Genomic DNA, 19,853 nt, shown 5'->3' with positions numbered 1-19,853 from the left:
TTTGAGAGTTTATTACCATGTGACCTCAAGGTCCTCCCGCTCGCCCCGCTTCGGCGGCTTTTGTCCGACGATGAGTGCCCCTTCAAGTTTTTTTTTTTCTTCAAAGCTGGGCATTGTCGCGCCTCAGGCACTTCAGCTGCAGAAGCACAACGAGCGAGAAAAGCAGCCTGTGAACGAACGGACTTGCTCGAAGAAAAAGCCTGCTGGAAAGCCGTACTGCAGATATCGGCCCTGGAGACAGGCGAGTTGTTGTTGTTGAGTGGTTCTTCGGAAAAGACGCTTTCTGCCTTCCAGATGGGGACACGGCTCAGCGCCTGTGGGACGAGTGTAAGAAGCTTGCGCTGTATATGTCTGGTGGCTGTGATGGCAAGCGGCTGCGCACAGCGGGCTGGATCTGAGGTGCTTCTTCCATCATCGAGCGGTCGTGCGCTTACGAGCGCAAGGCTCCAAGCCTGGACGCCGTGGATACCTCGCTTCCGTGCCGAATCGCGAAGAGCTACGAAGAACACTCCCAGCGGCAACAAAGTCAAGCTGGTGTGATCGTCCGTGGTTGCTTCCTGGAGAGTGGCCGGCTACAACTATAAGAAAAAGGCTTCACTAAGTCGTCGGCACCGAGCCGGCCAGCGGCCGGTGTGAGTGCCTCGCCGGAGCAGGTGAAACAAGTGTCGCATAGATTGTGTACAGTCCTGTGTACAACTGTGTATAGTCCAAACTGTGTATTTCACTCCATGCGGCCGCTGCTGTGAAACATCTAGCGCGAAGGCGAGCCCCGATCGAGGCAGACGGAACCAACGTGCGGCCGACGGTGCACTGCGAGTACGAGCAGGGTGAAAACCGGGCCTGCGAGCGGTCTCGTTCGTTGTACGTGCATCGCTCCGTAAGACTCCTCGAATAGCGGACACCTATTTTTAATTTGTCTCTAAAATAACGACGACGAAAATTGCAGAGGAGATCGCCAGCTGTCGTTTATCGCATAGCCGTGCTCCTCGAAAAGGCCTAGCGAGGCCGTCGTTAGAACCTGGTACAGGCACGGCGCCGCTCTACTTCGCCGGCGTTCCTGGATATGTGCTGCTACTGTTTGTGTAGCGCTGCGCAATGAAAAAATTGTTGAGTGGCCGTGGTTTGTGTGTGCTTAGGTATATTTTGCGGGTTTGTGCACCAGCACTGCTAAAGGGAGTGCGGCCAACACGGAGTGCCAGCGAATAATTGGATAATCAAAAAGGTGAGATAAGGCGGGTTTATACTAAAAAGGTCGGTGTGTCTCATGGCGACTTGCCACCAAACTTAAAAGTTTACGCGTGCGCTGTGAATCTTTATTGTTCAAGCAAGCAAAACATAAGTCTCCTACCTGCACTACATGGCGGGTCAAGATGCGGTGCCTATATATACCGGCTGGCCGGAGTACGTTTGTACAGTCGGTTGAAGTGGTGTTTTATTCTGCATTGGTTGTGTGGTGTGTGCGTGTGTGTGTGTATGTATATGTGTTGTGTAGTGTTTATCTCTGTATATGTCATGGATACTGTGTTTTCGACGTTGATTAAATTCGAATTTCAATGGATCATGGTGCAATCGCGCTCGTTTTTTTTTTTTTTTTTACCAACAGAAATAGCCGCGAAAACTGAGTTAGGGGAGTAAATAAATGCTACTACATCAGCCACAAGAAACTGTCGACCGAGAAATAACTCTCCAGAAATCACCGGGAAAACATTGTAAAGGCAGTAAAAAAATTACTCTTACTATACTCGCTGAAAACCTCAGCGGGGGTAAAAAATTACTACCGTTGCTACGTTCAAAAACTCGGTTATCGTGAGAGTAAATTTTTACCGCGACTGGTACGTGTAAAAAAAAACCCAGAAAAGGTTGTGCGCTAGAGGACAAGCAGTTTACTCCCGTTTCTGGTTATTTTTGTTTTAGTGTGTACGGCCACGTTACCCTCGCAAACTTCTTAATCTCATCTGCCCACCTAACTTTCTGCCTCCTCCTCGCGCGCTTGAAATCTCTTGGAACCCAGTCTGTAACTCTAAATGACCAGCAGTTATCTTGCCTTCTCGCTACATGCCCTGTTCGGGCCCGTTTCTTCTTCTGGATTTCGACTAAGACGTCCTTAACACGCGTTTTTAAAGGACATCTTAACAAACGTGTATTAAGGACACATTAGTCGAAATCAAGGAAACGGGAATGGCCGTAATCCTGAGCCTGTATTGTACAGGCTGGTGGTTACAGGCTGTCGTAACGGAGAACAACGTGATGTAGGCAGGTGCGGTAATAACTGTTGCACGAATCTACAGTTTAGCTCCAGAGTGATAAACAGAAATGCCCTCAGATAAGCGAAAAAAAGATAAAAGACAAGGAAACAAAAAGTGAGCCCGTTGCAGGCGTCACCAGTGACCGGTCACTAAACTCCGGTCAAGTGTGTATTCTCTGCGAGAGGCGGACCATCCTATGTTCCAGTCCGGCTGAAAAAGGGCATTACAAAAACGGGGAGAGAGTCTGAGAGAGAGAGATGAAAGGACGTCCCATACTTTGCTCCGGACCACTGCTTACAGTCTATGCCAATTGTCATGTGTACGGTCGTTCGCGCGTTCCATCACCGTGCGCACCTCGAACTACTTTCTTAATACTTTTTTAGCAGTGTTCCTCCTACGAGGTTTAGGAAGAGGGGGGAAAAAGCATTACAGAAGAGTCATACTATTTTTCCTTTTTCATGCTTCTGTCTTATTCTTTTCTTTTATTGCGGCTGTTTTCAATAGCAGCCTATGCTGTTCCTTTTTCTTTTTTTAAACAAACAGGTGCATGTTGCTCCGTTCTAGCGGACAAGAGGATCCACTTGTTTTTCTCATCTTTTCTTTTTTTAAGGACAGAGTACTTTTATTATTGTTGTTTCATACCGCACTCATCTGAAGCCACTCCTTTCTTCACACGTATGCCCCTAAAATGCGAGCGATAAGCAGAAAGAGAGAGAGAGAGAAAGAGAAAGAGGGGCAACACGTCAGAGAAGCAGTACAGAGGGAAAAAAAAAGAGGCAAGGAAAACGTGGAACGCCCACTTCGCTTACCGGCTAGCCTTGAACGCAGTTTCACGCATTACCACCACGCGCGCGCTTGCCAGGTGTCGCCTCGGTCCGCCGGTCAAGTTTAGCAGCTCTATCCGAACGCTTCGCGATGTGTATACAACGCTGGGGCTTGTTTTACTCGCGTCTATGTTAGTCTATGTCCCCTCGAACGTCTGCCACCATCCCGCGCGCTTTGTTATCTACAAGTATAAAGAACTTTACCTACTAAAACGTGTATTCAATATCGAGTGCCGCGCCCAGTAATACCCGTGTGAGACGGACGCACTTGGACGGTCTTCCAGTCGACAGCCCTCGAAACGCCACAACTCTATCGACTCAAAGGAGTTGTGGCGCGTCTATATACACGGCAGTTTTCAAAGGCCGTTGAGTGGTTCTGGCGTTTCTTGCAAAAATTGTGTGGCGCTGCGAATCGTTATTTCCGTTTCATGTAACCAAATGTTAAACAACATTAAATCCACTTGAAAGCTCAAAAATTCCTTATAAGCCTTGTTTGTCTCATGAGTAAAAAAAAAAGAGAAGAAAAGAAAATAAAAGAAAAAATCACGCCATATCCACGAAGTGAATGATGATTGAGGAGCTGGCTCGGAGATAATCGGGTAAACCGTGAACTCGCGCGAGCGTGCGCATGCTATTTGGCTGTGACGTGGTTTTGCCTGCGTTAATATCATCATCAAGGCGCTCGAAGAACAAGAGGAAGAATGGGAAGAAGCGGTCACCTCTGGAACTAAGGTTACGCGTACGCCGCGGGACTTACCCCCGAATGCAGAGATGTTACTTGTCTCGTACTTGACTCGTACTTGACTCAAGACAGCTTTGCCGCTCGCCATAAATCGTTCTCGAACTTGCGGACGACTTGCGGGCGACTTGGCTCGGTCGAAGTCAGGACGAGTTTCAAGTCTGCTGCGGGGCTAGCTTGAAACAGTCTTGATGCGTTATTCCAACATGGCCGCCTCTCGAATGGACGTCGCGCGGAGGTTGTCCGCTTTTGAATTTGCTTGCCACGCTATGGACGTAGCATATTTCCTGAGGTAAATTGCCTGCCGAAGATTCCGCGACCCGCTTTACGTGACCGAGGAAATCTGATGGAGTTGTACGACGAGGAACGATTTCACGCTCGCTCGCTACAGGTTCATCAAGAACGCCGTGCGGCAGCTTCTGGCTATGTTGCCGCTCCAAGAAAGCGGGGACAACCGAGGACAGCCTGTGCCAACGCTTATAGAGCCTGTGCCTATCATGTTGCGGCTACTGATGGTGCTCAGGTTTTACGGCGCTGACACATTCCAGACAGTCACCGGCGATCTCGTCCGCATTCCACAGTCGACAGTGTGCCGCGCAGTCGGAAAAGTGACCCTGCTCATCGCAAAGCACTTTCACTCGATGCTGGTGCGCTTCCCGCAGCCGGCGAGATTTCCTAAAGTTATGCGGGACTTTTATGAAGTGGCCGAATTCCCTGGCGTTACAGGATGTGTCGACTGCACACACGTGCGCATTAATAGCCCCGGTGTATTTACGCTCACCAATCACTCATCTCCCGAATACAAAACATGTGGAAGGTCACAAGAATAATAGCTCAAGTGAACCAGTCATGCAAAAAAATGTTGTTCTTACCAGTTTTGTGGCGCTCTCACTTTTCTCTTGCAGCTTCCTCTTTTCATTTCTGTTTGAGGTTATTTCAGCATTTCTTGAGCTGCAGGTGGTGGCGCCTCGTAATCCCGTGGTTGGCGTTGTGGCGCTTGGCTATTTCTTTCCACGTTTCATCTTTTTTCGCCACTGACGCAACATCAGTTTTTTACACTCGATAATGTGCTCGAACTGCCTCACAAGATCAATCAGCACACTTTTTTCGTCCTCGGTGAAGCGCGGGGCCGCCTTGCGCTGAGGTGTCTCTTTGGACGACAACGTGCCTTGCTGCGACGTCAGCGAATGGTCCTTTGTCCTTGATTTGACGACTTCGCTTTGCAAAGTGACGTGGGGGACGTAGCATGAGCGGAAAAATGTTTTCATAGTACACAACATTTTGCGTCGTTTTTGTCTCGTTCGGTGCAGCTGTGTGGGATTGAGAAACTTGACAGGCATCAGTTTGCAGCACAACGATACGAAAAATTCCTTAAGCTTTTCTCAGAAAAAAAAGAGCTTCCCCTAGTGCGGGTTTAATCCACAGACCAGCAAAAATTTTTTGGTGACAAGGCGAAGCTTTTCTTGGGACTTCCTCGTAGCTTTGTATTACAAACAGGTGCTCTCTTACAAATACGTGGATGAGCTCTTCGTTCACCTCGCAGGACGCACATGACAGGCCTGTGTCTTTTTCGTTGTTCGCGACAAAGCTTCCAGAAGATCACATATCTTGACCATGTGCGTCCCCCCCCCCCTACCCTCACCAACATGCAGCGCGGCATTGCTGCACCCCGCGAGGCAAAATTCCGCCGAGGCCCATGATCCCGACCCCCGCTTCTTGCCTTGTTTACCAAGGATCAGATGTTCAACGAAAGTAGACAAATAATTAGCATTTCCAGTTCTATTCTTTAGTTTTTTTTCTTGGGTGGCAGCACCCACATGGGCCTGAACAAGGGCTTTGTACACCTTGTTCCCAGAAGTTGTTGCATTTTTTATTTATTCATATATAACTGCGACCCAGCTCGCTACAAGCATGTCCATAGGCGAATAGAAAGGCTAGTACCTTGAAAATTCGCGATACCTCGCTTAAAACTTGCGAGCCAGGGCAGCGCATATACACTCCGCGTTCGATAAGAAAAAAAAAATAAACGACGAAAGAACACAACGCAAACCATGCCTTGTTTCGCATCTTTATGGGAAGTTCTATTAGCGCGCAGGCCAAAACAAGCAAGCTTGGAGTAACGCGCCGCGCTTGGGCGGCCACTGAACCCAGTGGGCAACGGACGCTTTACACAAGCAACACTGTACATCGCTGCGGCGGCGGGAGCCACGTGCCGCTCGTTAACAGTAAAATGACAAAAATATGCTTGTATAGCACTTTGATGTCATAGTTCTTTTGAAATATACGAACTTTTCTTGCTTTAACACGTGCCTTACGCCAACAACTTCATTATTAACCTCGGTACCAGGCGAGCAACGTGTTTCTGCATTGAAGCTCGTTCTTGACTTGACCAAGCAAGACAGCTTGAGCGTCTATGAAACGCGAAGGCCGACTTGGGGGTTTTCAAGTCCGCTGCTTGCTTCGGGCCGACTTGCTCAAGTCAAGTTGAAGGCACGAGCCAAGTAACATCTCTGCATTCGGGGGTTAGCCCCAGCTTAAGAACTTGGCGAGCCAGCTCCTAAAACCGGTAGTACCATTCGTGACCATGAATGGTACCAAAAGGTGGGCCGATCCCGGAAGTAAGGAAACACCAGGTTAAGTGAAGAAAGCTTGAGGAAGGTGGGACCTAATGTATAGTAAGAGTGTAATCACTTATGCACTAATCATCAGAAGCGATGATTGGTGCATAAGGTTGCTCAATCGGGAATTAAGGTCAATTAACGGTGAATCCCAGTCGACTCAGCTCGTCTAAGTAATGTAATGAATGTCTCGCGTGAGCGTAGGCTTTTGCTTGTGCTTTTCTTGTTTAAATAGCGACAGCATTGCGACAGCACGATGAACACAATCACGTCGCTGTTGGCAAAAATACTTCATTAAATAATGATAGAAGGGGAATTTTTTTCGGAGGGTCAAACGAATTAAAGTGGACCAAAAGGTACTTTTTCCGTCGATGGGATCCAAACCCGCAACCTTCGAATTATTAACGTGACAGATAATTAGTAACACTCATGCATACCATTTCTTTAGAGCATTTTGGTTTGATATTTTATTTCTAATCGTGAGTACGGGTACACTGTGAACGGGAGGGAACGTTCGCGCTATTTTCGCATCCGTTGCTCAAATGCCTTCGGGGTTTCGATGGAGCTGTGTACGGTGCTCCCTTGACTCGATAGACTATTGACTCGGGAGCCTCCGAAATAGCCTGTGCAGCAACAAGAACTTGACCTTTGAGTTAACGGACTATCGATTGTTGCTGTTGTTGGTTGTTGGTGTTGCTAAGTGCTGTCAAGTCCCTGGCGACTCCTGGTGACATGCGTTAGCGTATATATGACCACCAGTAAGCTCATCGAGAGACGTTTCCCTGCGGAAAGCCATCTATTACCATATTGTCCATTGGCGGCCTCGCTTTTCACAATGTTTAACAATAATTTTCGCTCCATTGAACTGGGACAGCTCGCATGGCATGACCAAAATAAGAAAGTTCCAGTTCCAGCCCTTTTTCTTCGAGAGAACATTCAGCTAGGATTAATCTCTCGCATATGACCGATATATTTGTTTTGTTTGGCAGTCTGAGATTATCAATACTATACGCTATAGCATCATACATAGCTCAAACGATTTTCCTTTTTTCGTATTTCTGCAAAGTCCGCTACTCGCGGGAAAGACCAGGACGTTTACCAGGCGAACTTCAATTTTGCGGCTGACACCTTTCTCTTTCATAAATATGTACAAGGCCACCCGCTGCTCTCTTTCCTAACACCATTGTTGACTTCGATGTATTTCTTTTGTATACAGCTACCTTCCGTGTCTGTTCTGGATCCTTGGAAAACGTGCTCTACAACATCTGTTACGTCGTTATTTATCTTAATGCTCGGTGCTTTACCTGTTGTGATATCCATTGTTTTCTCTTTATGGAACAATGGCTTGCAAGAGCTGTTAATGGTCGAAAGTCCTCAACATTGTCACGTGGTCGTGACCATATAGGCATGTGCACGGGGGGGGGGGGGTGCAGGGAGGGGGGCCGCCCCCTCCCTTACTCACTTAAGAAAGGGGGGGGGGGCAAGGTCTGCCCCATACTTTGAGTTAATAGGGAGGAGGGCGCTGCAATGAACCTTCGCCCCCCCCCCCCCCCCCCCCCCTCTGAATGGGACCCTGCGCACGCCTATGGTCGTGACGATGAATGGCGCAGAATCCAAGGCGCTGAAAGTTGAACTGTTTATTGAGCGAAGCCGTGCCCGGTAAGGCAAGCGATTCCCACTGCAAAACGATAGCGGCGAGTACAGTAGTCGGTAGTCGAAAAAGTGATCGGTGGTGAAATGAGTCAGCTTATGTACATGCATCACAGTACATTCTAGTGTTTTCACTGATGCTCGCGTGCAGTCTGGGAGGTATACTCAAACATACGCGTAGGGCATGCAGTGTTTGTAGTAGAACAGTCAGCTTCATTCGTGAAGCAGCACGCTATGTTGAAGCGCAGCCTGCGCCGAGCAATAAAGCGTGTCACAAAAAAAAAGTGAAAAACGCAGTCCCCGTGAAATAGAAGAAACCAAGTACGCGTGTCAATATCAACAGGCAAACCAGGTAAATAGCCTTACTAATCGCCGTATTCTAGAGCGTCCCTTCGCTCAACGCTCTACCTCGACTTGAGAAAGTCGATGGGAGCGTCGTCTCTAGGCAGAATAAGTAACTACATATCAGCGATAATCTGCAGCAATTCTCGAAAAGCGCAGTTTCATTTTCAGTCGAGAAGCGGCGCTGTGACGAACTCGATCAAGTGAAGACAAAACTTCGAGTCGAGGCTTGTTTGAGAATACGGGGGTAACCTGCTTCACTGTATAGTTGATGAATAATTCGGAAAACTGCAACGCGCCACTGTAACCAATCGCAAAAGGAAATAACGACCGATGTTGGATGCCAGTTTTTTTAACTGTCGACATTTGCAATCGCTATAGACTGTATAGGTTTTTTGAAAATTTTTTGCGATAGCTGACAATAATAGCGCGATAAGGCACGATACAAGAGGAGGCAAAACGCTTGAAATGTGTTTGAATCTTCTTGCATAATGCATTATTGCGCTTCTCAGTCAAGGCTTGTATGTGCAACATAAGCCGCTCTTATATTGATATGTAAATCTGTGGACAACATATTTTCTCGAAACAAATATCTTCAAACGAGCACTTTACGTCGAAAAAGTTCACATCCTTGTTTAAAGAAAAAAAAAAGCAAGACGGTAAAGCATGCAAGACGGTTAAGGTTAGTCTCGGCTTTCTTATCGTGTGCTCCATGCTTATTTAATTGTACGAACTTACGGCTCACCGTATCAATCTAATGTAGTTTATTAGGCAGGTTTCTACGACAAAATATGCAGCTACCTACAGTGAATGTATATCTGTGAGCTGGCATGCATGCAGAAAGGAAGCAGCCCGCAAAAACGAAGCTTTACGGCTGAGGGCACGTTAATAAATCAAATTTTGCTCTACAGTAAACGCGTGAAAGCATAAAGCCTATCATGCATGCGTGCGATGCATAACTGTCATAAACCACAGCCACACTAATTTCTTTAAAATTTAATAACAATATGGGGTTTAACGCGCCAAAGCTACTATGTGATTGAGGCACGCCGTATTGAGTAACTTGTCATTGATTTCGACCACATGGGCTCTTCGACATGCAAAGTACACCAAGTTTCTTTCATTTTCGCTCCTGTCGATCTGTGGAGCACCGCGGCTGGAATATATCCCGACAACCCCGAAATGCAACACCAAAAGCTCCTATAAGACACAGCGGCGAATATACATACATCGAACTGAGCGCTGTCTCATTCGGAAGAGAAAAAAATTATTACGTGATTACCTTTCGGAGCAGGTGCACGCCACGCACGACACATTCAAACCGCAGCTTCAAAAAAAAAAAAAGAAAAAAGAAAAAGAATAGTCGCGACCACTGTTTGGGAACAACAGGAACAAACTTCACGGAGCCAACTGCGCGATTCCTTGTACCGCGGAGCCAAAAGCTTCAACCAAAAGCCATGCACGCTCTGTTGAGCGGATTGTTGTCCCATTGAACAGCAAACACGAATGCTCGTCGTTTCTCTGTCCACAGTAAGCGCATCTATATATCTATATACAGGGTCGCACAAGGCTGCGTACCAGCCTTCTTCCTTGGCTCGCGGTATCGTCGCTCCGTCTTCGGTGCTGCTCATTCGCGTTCAATAGAGTAACGTGCAAACGATCGTAAACACGCGGCCACCACAACAAGCGGGGGGTGCGTCCTATACGCCCTGACGCGCGCGTCCATCAAAATCAAGCCTGAACGCTTGCAGGAAGCAGAATGATGCGCTTCGGGAGGGAAAAAAAAAACCGCGGTCCCCTCACACGTGGGTGCGCTGCTAACGAGCACACATACCAACCTCCGAGTTTCTGTTTAGGGCTGACTAAAAGATGTACCCGTGCGGCTGTAGCTGCGGGAGGCATGCGACAGAAAAGACGCAAGTGGCGTCTCCCCCAGCGCCACCATCACAACCAGGCTCCCTTGGGTGCCGTTGTCACTTCCGCCCGTATGCGCGCGCGAGACGGTTTTAAAAACTGGATTCATCAGGGACACCGAACGAGTGCGGTCGTTTACGAGACAATGCGAATAGGCGGTTGTGCGGAAAAGTACTTTGCAATCGCTCTGTGTCAGCAATCGCACAGGGTGGCTTCTTTCTTGTGCTCTCCTTTGCCCACTCGCCGTTTTCCCATGCATACTCACTCGACCACCGTCTTTGCGAGCGCGTCTCGGGAAAGAACTCCAGTCGCTCGGCGAGGGGAGGCGATAGGAGAATAGTCACACTGGCTTCCAGACCGCGGTGGCATTAGCAACGTTCCGCGTATCAACTCCTCCGTCTAGACCCCCGCGTTCCCGAAAAAAAAAATAAATAGAAAATAAAACTGCCAAACTTAGGGCCACGTCCACTTCCCCCCGTTCGCATCCCCAATCACTTTCGTCTTCCCACGCCTGCTGCGTGTGCGTGCGGCGGTTTGTTTGTTAGTTTCTTTACCCGGTCTCACTCACTAACAAATAGTACGCAGCCCTGTCATTGTGCGCTCCAAAAGAGTTCGAAGTAAGAAGTCGTCCAAGCTTTTGGTGCCCGCCGCCAGAAAGTCAGAACCGCGTGCTGGAAGACACACGAGCGCACGCGAGCACGAAATAGGCAGCCATGTGGTCGTTGCAACTGGTTGCAACAAACGACTGTGACCAGGCTTTTCTCGTATACCTCAGTCAGTACCAGGCGCGCCCCCAACTAGTCCTCTCTTCGCGTCGTACCCGTCGAGGCGTTTGTCTAGCAAGCGCGACGAATCGACCGCATATATGCGCTCACCCACCGCTCGGCAATCTGAGCGACGCTCACGGGCTTTCCGCAGTCGAAAAGTCTTCGCCGTGAAAGCGCTCCCATCTTGCTGGGAACGGGCATGAAACGCTTGCACGCCGGGGGCGCCCACTTTGCGGCATCCGTTCGCCGCTTTTTTACCGAGAGCTCGATAAAAGGAGCAGCAAAGGGCAAGGGGCGCCGTGGTTTCACGGTCAGCTTGGAATCGGGGGAAAAAAGAAAGAAAAGAAAAAGTGACAGACCACCATGGCTTGACGCGTTGTTTGGAATGGCTTCCTTTGAGAGGACGTGCTCTTCTGCTCGTGGTGCTGCATGGCCTCAGTTAATTAAGAATAACACGATATCAGGGATGTTCGCGTTTGATGAACGATTATGCGCATGAAAAGAAAGTATCGAGGGTGTGTGCCTGTGTCTGTGTGTCGAGGAGAAGACGAAATATCCCACTAACAAGGCGGCCGACGCATTCTTAGCAAATTAGCCGCCCGTATTAGCCTCAATCGCCATGAGTATTGATCTTAGTTATGTGGCAACGACAGTACAAATCGTTCACTTAGAGCACACTGACGTGCTCACAAAGCTGTATGGAGAAGTGAATGCTGGAGTAAAGGTTGTAGTTCTAAAAGATTTGCCGGAGGGTCTAGATTCTCAATATGTGCTTTGTAAACGTTCTGCAAGTACAATTTTCCGGCATTTATCGTGGGGCTCTCGCTAATGATATAAGGTGTCACTGGACTGTGTGTATAGGCTGCCATTGGAGGTATGCCGTATTCAGAGAAATGCTCTGGTCCCCAGAGTGCGACAAGATGCGCGTTTGCCTGCTCGGTCCCACACGTGAGTTGACCACATTGCAAAAGAACGAAAGGTTAAATCTGGGTCACCTGGGGTAAAAGGGCCAGGGGCTTGATAGCATTACCATTACGGATTCGGGGAGAACTTGACAACCAGTTGCTCCTTATAAACGGCAAAGATAATGAACACACGTGTCAAGTGCGGAACCGGCAGGTGTCTTTACTGGATGCATGGCATAAAATGCAACAACAGGACATGTAATAGGCATGGAAGAGGATACAGCTGTCGAGCTAAACATATATAACCGAAGTCAACAACCCATTACAGTATACAGCGTGTAAGAGTGTGTGGCCCAATAACAAGTCTAGTTTTATTAATAATATCTGGGGTTTTACGTCCCAAAACCACGATATGATGATGAGGGACGTGGTAGTGGAAGGATTGGGAAATTTTGACCATCTGGTGCTCCTTAACGTGCACTGACATCGCACAGTACACGGGCCTCTACCATTTTGCCGCCATCGAAATGCGACCGCCGCGGCCGGGATCGAACCCGCGACCTTCGGGCCAGCAGTCGAGCACCGTAACCGCTACACCACCGCGGTGGACATCTCGTTTTATTACAGCACACGCTATATAACGCTTACAGGTGAACACAAGCGTGGGCAGCGCTGGGGACACGAATATCAGCTATAAACAAACGTAGGGTTCGTTTACTTCATTGACTATATAAAGAAACATGATGGGACTTGTATATTGAAACACCGCTGCAGCGAAAGGCGGCAATGGCTTCTTTGCAGTGTTCATTTCTGGTGAACGCGTGCGGGGCCTCGACTGTATACGTGTGTGGCCTCAGGGCACTTATTATCCCGTAACAGTTTCCACCTGCACATTAGGAACCGGGCGTGTATATATATCGCGACACTCTTTGGAGGTACTTTCCCCTCTTTTGACACCGATGCCATGGCGCGGCCGCACACTTCGTGTTTCTCTGCGTCGTCCTGCTCTCTTCTTGTGTTTGTTTCCCAGCTGATAAACGCGTTCGTTGACAGCCCGCGGGCGCCGTTTCTTAATTCGCTTCCAACTGTCTCGCGGCCATTTGGGCCGCAGTCGAGGCGCGGCCGCCTAAATGGGCCCCAATTACACGAGTTGCTCTTCGCCGTGCAGCGGCCGAGTGGCGCGCAGCCATGCGTCTAAGCGGCCGAATTAGGCGCCGCGCTCTCACACATGGGGCCACGAACCCCGATCGCCCCACGCGAGGTGACAAGTGCGAAACATGTCCGGTATTCTTCAGTACACACGGGACGGTCGAGAAGCTCGTAGATGCACGTAGCTATACAAGCAGACCTATTTTTACGTTTACTGGCTGACATTTCATGCGGGTATCACGAACAGTTAAACCGAGAGCTGTAAGACCACATGTCTCGAAACGCTATGGACACGTGGTATACGAACACGGAGCAAGCTTACAAGTTGAAGTGTATTCGTCAAGCTTAGTGCGCATACGAATCAACAATTTTAGACTTCGCTCACAACCTGTCCTCTTTTATGTGTCATGCGCCGTTGTATGCGAGCGCGTGAAGTGCACGGCGTCGCACTACCGACAACCGCTCGCAAACTGATTGCGACGTTACACACGTTGATGGTCGCATGCCCGACTCCCAAAAGATATCTCTCAATATCTATTTTGTCGTTGGCCGACACAGCAAGTGCCACAATGGACCGTTCTTGTCTTCGGATAGTTTTGCATCTTGGCCAGCAAAAACGCGATTCGTTATACCGCTGTATACGCGAAGCCTTGAGGAGAGCCCATGTGCCTCGGCAGCAGGTCGTGCACACATGAAACCTTCGCCGGCAAGCAACGTGTGACCATGTCGTTAGTGAATAGCGCATCACGGTATGCCAAAGAGATATTACGACAAAATTATGCTACATGTACCGCAAATGCTCGTATAACATGCATGTTTAGAAGCTCGCGGGACGCTAAAAATGTTCAACGTCAAGCATCGCGTCAGAAAGCCGACTCATCAGTTTATGCAGCGAATTAAAGCCATTCGGTAAAATTTGCCGTCATCTAGCACATCGATTTTCTGAGGTGCGTGTATACGTTCACCATTGCATGCATGCATGACGATAAGACACATACGCTTCGGCCATTTGAGATTTTTTTTTTTAGTGCGATGGGGATGGGTGCCTTGATCTTTATACGTGCTCTACAGAATTAGACAATTTCACAACAGCAAAATTAGAAGCGCTCATTATAAGGTGAAAGAGCCGCGGAATAGGAAAATCGCAAGGTGAAGCTTATAAAAGTGAAATCATGCATTTGCAAGTCCCTCCTTAAAGTGCCAGCTGTATCCAGGAAACTAGACCAAAAGTTCTCGTTTCCGGCCTATATATAGCTAGTAACCATTTACCCAGGATCCGAGTAACTACCCGATGATTGTTACTTTTGGTCAAACTGTCGCGGCTGATGTCCGCATTGCAATGATACATGAGAGTGTATATACATAGTAGCATGCAACGACGGTGTGGACCACGAAGTTACGCAGTGTAATGAGACAGCAGCGTGTTATACAAACACTTCCCTCACTCACCGTCCTGGCAACAAGCAGGGACAGTCGAATACTAATAATAATATCTGGGTTTTAACGTCCCAAAACCACGATATGATTATGAGAGACGCCGTAGTGGAGGGCTCCGGAAATTTCGACCACCTGGGGTTCTTTAACGTGCACCTAAAGCTAAGTACACGGGTCTCAAACATTTTCGCCTCCATCGAAAAGGCAGCCGCCGCGGCCGGGATTCGATCCCGCGACCTTCGGGTCTGCAGCCGAGCGCCATAAGCACTAAACCACTGTGGCGGGGAGACAGTCGAATACTCCCATGTTGAAACCAAAATGCGTGTAATAGAACTGTCTCGAAGAGTTAATATATACACGACATCTTCGTCGATGACACAATATACTCAAGATACGACAGGTGACCGGAATATAGCCCACCGTTTATGCTGCAGAAGACCGCGAGGACGTGGATTTATCTGAGTGGCTCGGGGATATAATGGTACATGATTTATCGGCGTCGAACTCAGACAGCAAACGGCGTCGATTGAATCATGCATCGTAATATACGTGCAACCGACTTAAGACTATAAGAAATTTCTAGTTCACCGGCTCACGACTATATGTCTCGCGAGCCCGTGGAAATTACAAATGGCGGCATAAGAGGTGCCACGCTAGAGTATCAGGTTGAATTTCGCTGCCGGAAAACTCCTCGATTAGAACTGTACGAAAAGTGACGCGATAAATGATGAAAGACATCTGGAAGGCCCTTTCTCTCTCTTTCTCTCTCTCTCTCTCGCGGCTTTGGCATCACTGTTTGTACCATTCCCAGTTCCACTTCTGAACCTAAGTATTCAAGTAGAAGCTGTACAGCTCTACGTACCACTGTCTTACTATAAGAGGTTATTCAGTATAACCTCCTTGGGGGAGACACTGAAGCGATGCTCAAAGCGTCCGCGCAACTCCGCGCCAACGACACCGACCACATTTGCCCCGACAGGGGCGCCCCCAGAGATCCTGCATGCTGCTGTCGCGAAGGGACGTTATTCGCGACTCCACATGCATACGAGGCTCAAGAAAAGAAAAAAAGAAGCGTTGCTTCGCGATGCGCCGCCGGGCGCGAACCATTGTTCGCCCGAAACGTCGCCTAACGACCCCTGCGCGTCCTGTGTTCCTCGGCGTGTGCATGGCGTGGTCATCTGTCCGTCGCCCGCAGCAACGGGTGTCTCTGTCTGTGTCCCTACACACACTCGTAATGCTCGCTCGGCGTGATTCGGTCATGTGAACTGGGTTAATCTTGGGAGCACGAGGCGCGCGGCCACTGTATACCTGTCACACTCGAACCGCCGCATGCAGTGCGGGCTGTCTCTCGTTTTCCTCCAAGCCAATGCGATCGTTTTAGAAACGTCCGTACGCGGGTTTTTATATTTAAGCGCACATATACGCAACGTGAGGGTGTCCGCGCGCGGCTGAGAAGCGAGGCCCGTGATTACAAGGTTAAAGCCCCCGTCTGTGATATAGGGTTCCACGCGAAAGCGTCACGTCTTCTTGACGTGCATGTGTCCGCGTTCGGAACGAGCGGGAATGTGCTAACGGGGCTCGTTGCGTCGTATAGTTCTATTATTATATGAGCGCCCGTGGCAGAATGAAAAACAGTCTGCACTTAAACCTGAGCGTCCCGCAACAGCTCATGCGTTTTGCGCCGACGAATGCTATCGCGAAGAATTAAGGAACGAAGAGGCTTTATCGACTTTCGCTCTATATATGTTGTAAGCCATGAAGTCGAAACAACTGAAGTTACATGGAGAGAGAGAGCGAGAGAGATACGAAGAGGAAAGGCAGGGAGGTTAACCAAGCGTTGGCTCGGTTGGCTACCCTACATTTGGGGTGGGGGAAGGGGGAATAATAGAAAAGAAAGGATAAAGAAGAAAGATGAAGAGTAAGAAAGAGATAGATGAACAGTTAGCTTGAATCGTCTGCTTTGGTGTAAAGATGAATTTACTGTTCGTCTTTTATTCCAACACGCGTGCTTCCAATTATTCTTAATAGTTTTTTTTTTTTATTTTTCACGAAAGCCTCGCGCACGCGGCTCCAATTCTGCGCATTTTCAAATATCAACGGTCAATGAAAGACCGACCCCACGTGCTTATGCTTCCATCGTTCGCTTTCGCAAGTGTGTTCTGTATGCGATAATTCAGTATTTGAGGTCGATGCAAAGCAGCGTGTCAGTTATAAAGCAACGAGCTTAAACCAAGGAGTACTTTCAAGTAGTCGTTCGAATTCTTCAGCAAAAGAACTCGGTCATATGATGTACACGCGTATTGGTATAGTTCCCTCCACGAAAACTAAGCTCGTCGCCTTCCCTCCTATCCTTTGCGTCATTTCCATTTCATATAAAGATGTATGCAAGTGCGCGAAGATCGCCGGCGTTTACACCAGGCCCGTAGCCAGGGGGGGAGGAAGGCAGGGGGCTTGCCCCCCCCCCCCCCCCAAAAAAAAAATTTTGATGACACATGGTGTTTTATCGATGATAAATCATGAAAATAGGCGTTTTTCTCAAACATTCAAGGCTTTCAGCAAGTGCCCCCCCCCCCCCCCCTCTTCCCGAAAAAAATTCCTGGGTACGGGCCTGGTTTACACTATAGCTTCAGCTCATCACCAAATTCTTTGAAGTACTGCGCGAACCAAAAGAAGTCTGATCAATCTTACGGCTGTAAAATTCCTTTTAAATTATAAGTGGTTATAAATTATAAGATGTACACTTGGAGGGTTGGAAAGCTCTGCTATACGCGTTGCCCCTTAGCGTATGAAAGTGCCAGCCGCCGATATTTGCACGTGCGTGTTTGATTCCGCAGAAGTGATTTGCCATATACAGTGTTTGATTAAGCGCTTCGCTTCTGCGTTAATGCGTTCGAGAGCACCCGTGAATTCATAAGGACTCTGAGGAACGGGACACTGCTCCGAGAAAACAACTCGTTTGGAGAATTTATATATCCGGAACTGACAAAATCTTTGTACCGATATATTCCGAGCATTTTTATTGTTCTCGTGTCATGAGGCTGGAAAACTCGCCATTTCCGTATGTGCCGCTTCCTCCTTGAAGCACGGTTGCGATGTACAGGCATATTAATACTTTCTTACGTTGACTCGTTTTAAGCGTCTTACGGGCAAGTTTCCATAGCATAGGAACACATCTCTTTCAGGTAATAATGAGTGCACTAGGACAATATATATGAGCACATATACCTCAAATGCGTTTAATGGTTAATTGTTTACACGTCTAAAGCCAGCGTATACGGTGTCAACTATAGGAGTGGAAAACATAGAAATTCCTCTAAAGCCCTCAATTTCATTTCTATCTAAATTACATTTCTATCTAAACGTAATTTGCAGATATTTTTGTCAAATAGGCCTGTTTGAGCAACACACACAAATGGATGTCTCGAGGAGGATAGCAGATACGAAGACAGTAGCGTTAATTTCCCATAGCTTGCGATGCGTCTACTTGTGTATTGCCGCAGTAACGTTCGCGAAATGCAACCTACAATTAATTGTTGACGGATAGCGAAAACAATTAAGGTAATTGTTAGAAACATTCCATGCAGATTTGAAACCTGTGAAGTATACAGCAACCCATTGCATCGTCATCAACTCCATATTTAAGTCCGTGATTTAATGCGTATAACGGCAGAAATAGGTGGAATGCTGAATCACTCGCTTTTCGATGAGACCAATGAGCGTGAGCAAAGCGAAAAGTGTCACAGTTCGGAACGTCCTGCAAGCATCCAAAAGACGACGCGCACTCACAATATGGACCGCGATTTCGTTTGGACGGTAGTAAATTCATAAATGCATGCATACTGCGGTGGTCAGTATATGCAGTGGAGAAACGAATGAGAGGAGGCAGATATACTGCTTGACGAGCAAGCGTAAATATATATGCCTACTCTTTCACTGCGGCGTTTTCCTTGGATGTATATTATGCGGAACACAGAGATACCTGCATGCAACTTTTTTATGTTCCCCCGCTGAACAGCGGCGCAATGCGTGCTGTTGTTGCGGCTATGACATCACATGGTGTGACCGTCGGGAGAAATGGGAGACGACCGAGGTTTCTCTCACCGTGGCCGTCGTCGCGATCCGAGTGCCTCGAGTAGCTGTCTGCGGGACTCGGTGGCCTGGGCATGTGGTGGTGCGCCATGGGGTGGAGTGGGTGGTGCTGTCCGAAGGGCATGTGTACGAGTCCCTGCGCCGCGGCGAGGCTGGCAGCGGCAGCGGCGGCCGCAGCGGCCGCCGCCGCTGCTGCGGCCCCCTGGGCACCCGATTCGCTCAGGATGTCGCGGATGAGAAACGACGGGGGCGCCGGTCCGCCGGGCATCGCGTCGCCGTCGTGCTGCTGCCGCGAGCACTTGGACTGCTGCTGGCCCGGCGACAGGTCCACGGTCATCGGGCTCGTGGTCTTCGCCGCCACCCTACGTCCTTCGACGCGCAGACACCGTCGCTCCTCACGCGGCTCGGGTGAACGCGCCGCTGCTGAGCCGTCCGCAACAGTCCACCCCCACTGGACGAAGTGAGGCGACGAACTCTCAAACGACGACGTCCTTCCTGCGAGCTGTTCCTCACGAAGGATCCCGCTGGGCGCGAACGGATCACCGTAGCCGCGCTGCGTGTTGAGTCGTGCAGGTGACAGCTCCAGCCGTCGTCGCCGATTTCAGGCGGTGTCGTCTCTGTCGGAAGCAGCTGAGCGGAGTCCAAACGCCGAACAGTGGTCTTGGCCGCCGTCGATTGTCCGTCGGATTCAGTTTGATGTTTCGTGGCGGGTGGCCAGCGAGGGAAGCCGCGCACACCACTCACTCGCAGACTACGAGGAGGTCGGGGGGAAAAAATACGAATAACGACGCGCAGCTCCCGTGCGGGGATCACGGACAACTCGCGGCCGAGTGACTGGCCTCCGGCAGCGATCCGGTCGTTCCGCCTCCCGGCAGGGGCGGTTCTTCAGTCCCCGCCCTGGAATGGCGACGTCATCTTAGCCGCCGTCCAATGGAGACGCGGCCCTGTGCCTCTTTCGCACAGGCGCCCGGCGTTGCACGCGTGCGCGGCGCAGCCACTCGATTCCCGCTCGGCGTTCGTTTCTTCCTGCTATACTTTATCGCGCGCCATGCACACGGAGGTGGGATGTCGAAGGAGGAGGAAGCGGTGGTGCCGCTCTTCTGCTCGCTCTCCTTTAGGGGGCAAGCCGGCTTCTCTGCGCGAAATAAGCGGTTCGTTTTCGGTGATTAGGAAAGC

At 49.2% G+C, this 19,853-nt stretch overlaps 1 protein-coding gene across 1 annotated transcript in view; it reads right to left on the bottom strand.

Moving 5' to 3' along the window:
* Positions 1 to 19,586, bottom strand: part of LOC119384054 (homeobox protein ceh-30) — a 50,092-nt gene extending 30,506 nt beyond the window's left edge. Inside the window, exon 1 of the mRNA XM_037652345.2 lies at positions 18,690 to 19,586. Within this exon, the coding sequence (XP_037508273.2) occupies positions 18,690 to 19,014 (325 nt within the window). The 5' untranslated portion in view covers positions 19,015 to 19,586. The remainder of the gene's footprint in view (positions 1 to 18,689) is intronic.
* Between the last annotated feature and the right edge of the window lie 267 nt (positions 19,587 to 19,853).

The sequence above is a fragment of the Rhipicephalus sanguineus genome, chromosome 1 (assembly GCF_013339695.2).
Source record: "Rhipicephalus sanguineus isolate Rsan-2018 chromosome 1, BIME_Rsan_1.4, whole genome shotgun sequence".
NCBI classification, from domain to species: Eukaryota; Metazoa; Arthropoda; class Arachnida; order Ixodida; family Ixodidae; genus Rhipicephalus; species Rhipicephalus sanguineus.
The sequence above is the reverse complement of the archived record's forward strand: the minus strand, read 5'-3'. Positions and strand labels throughout refer to the sequence as shown.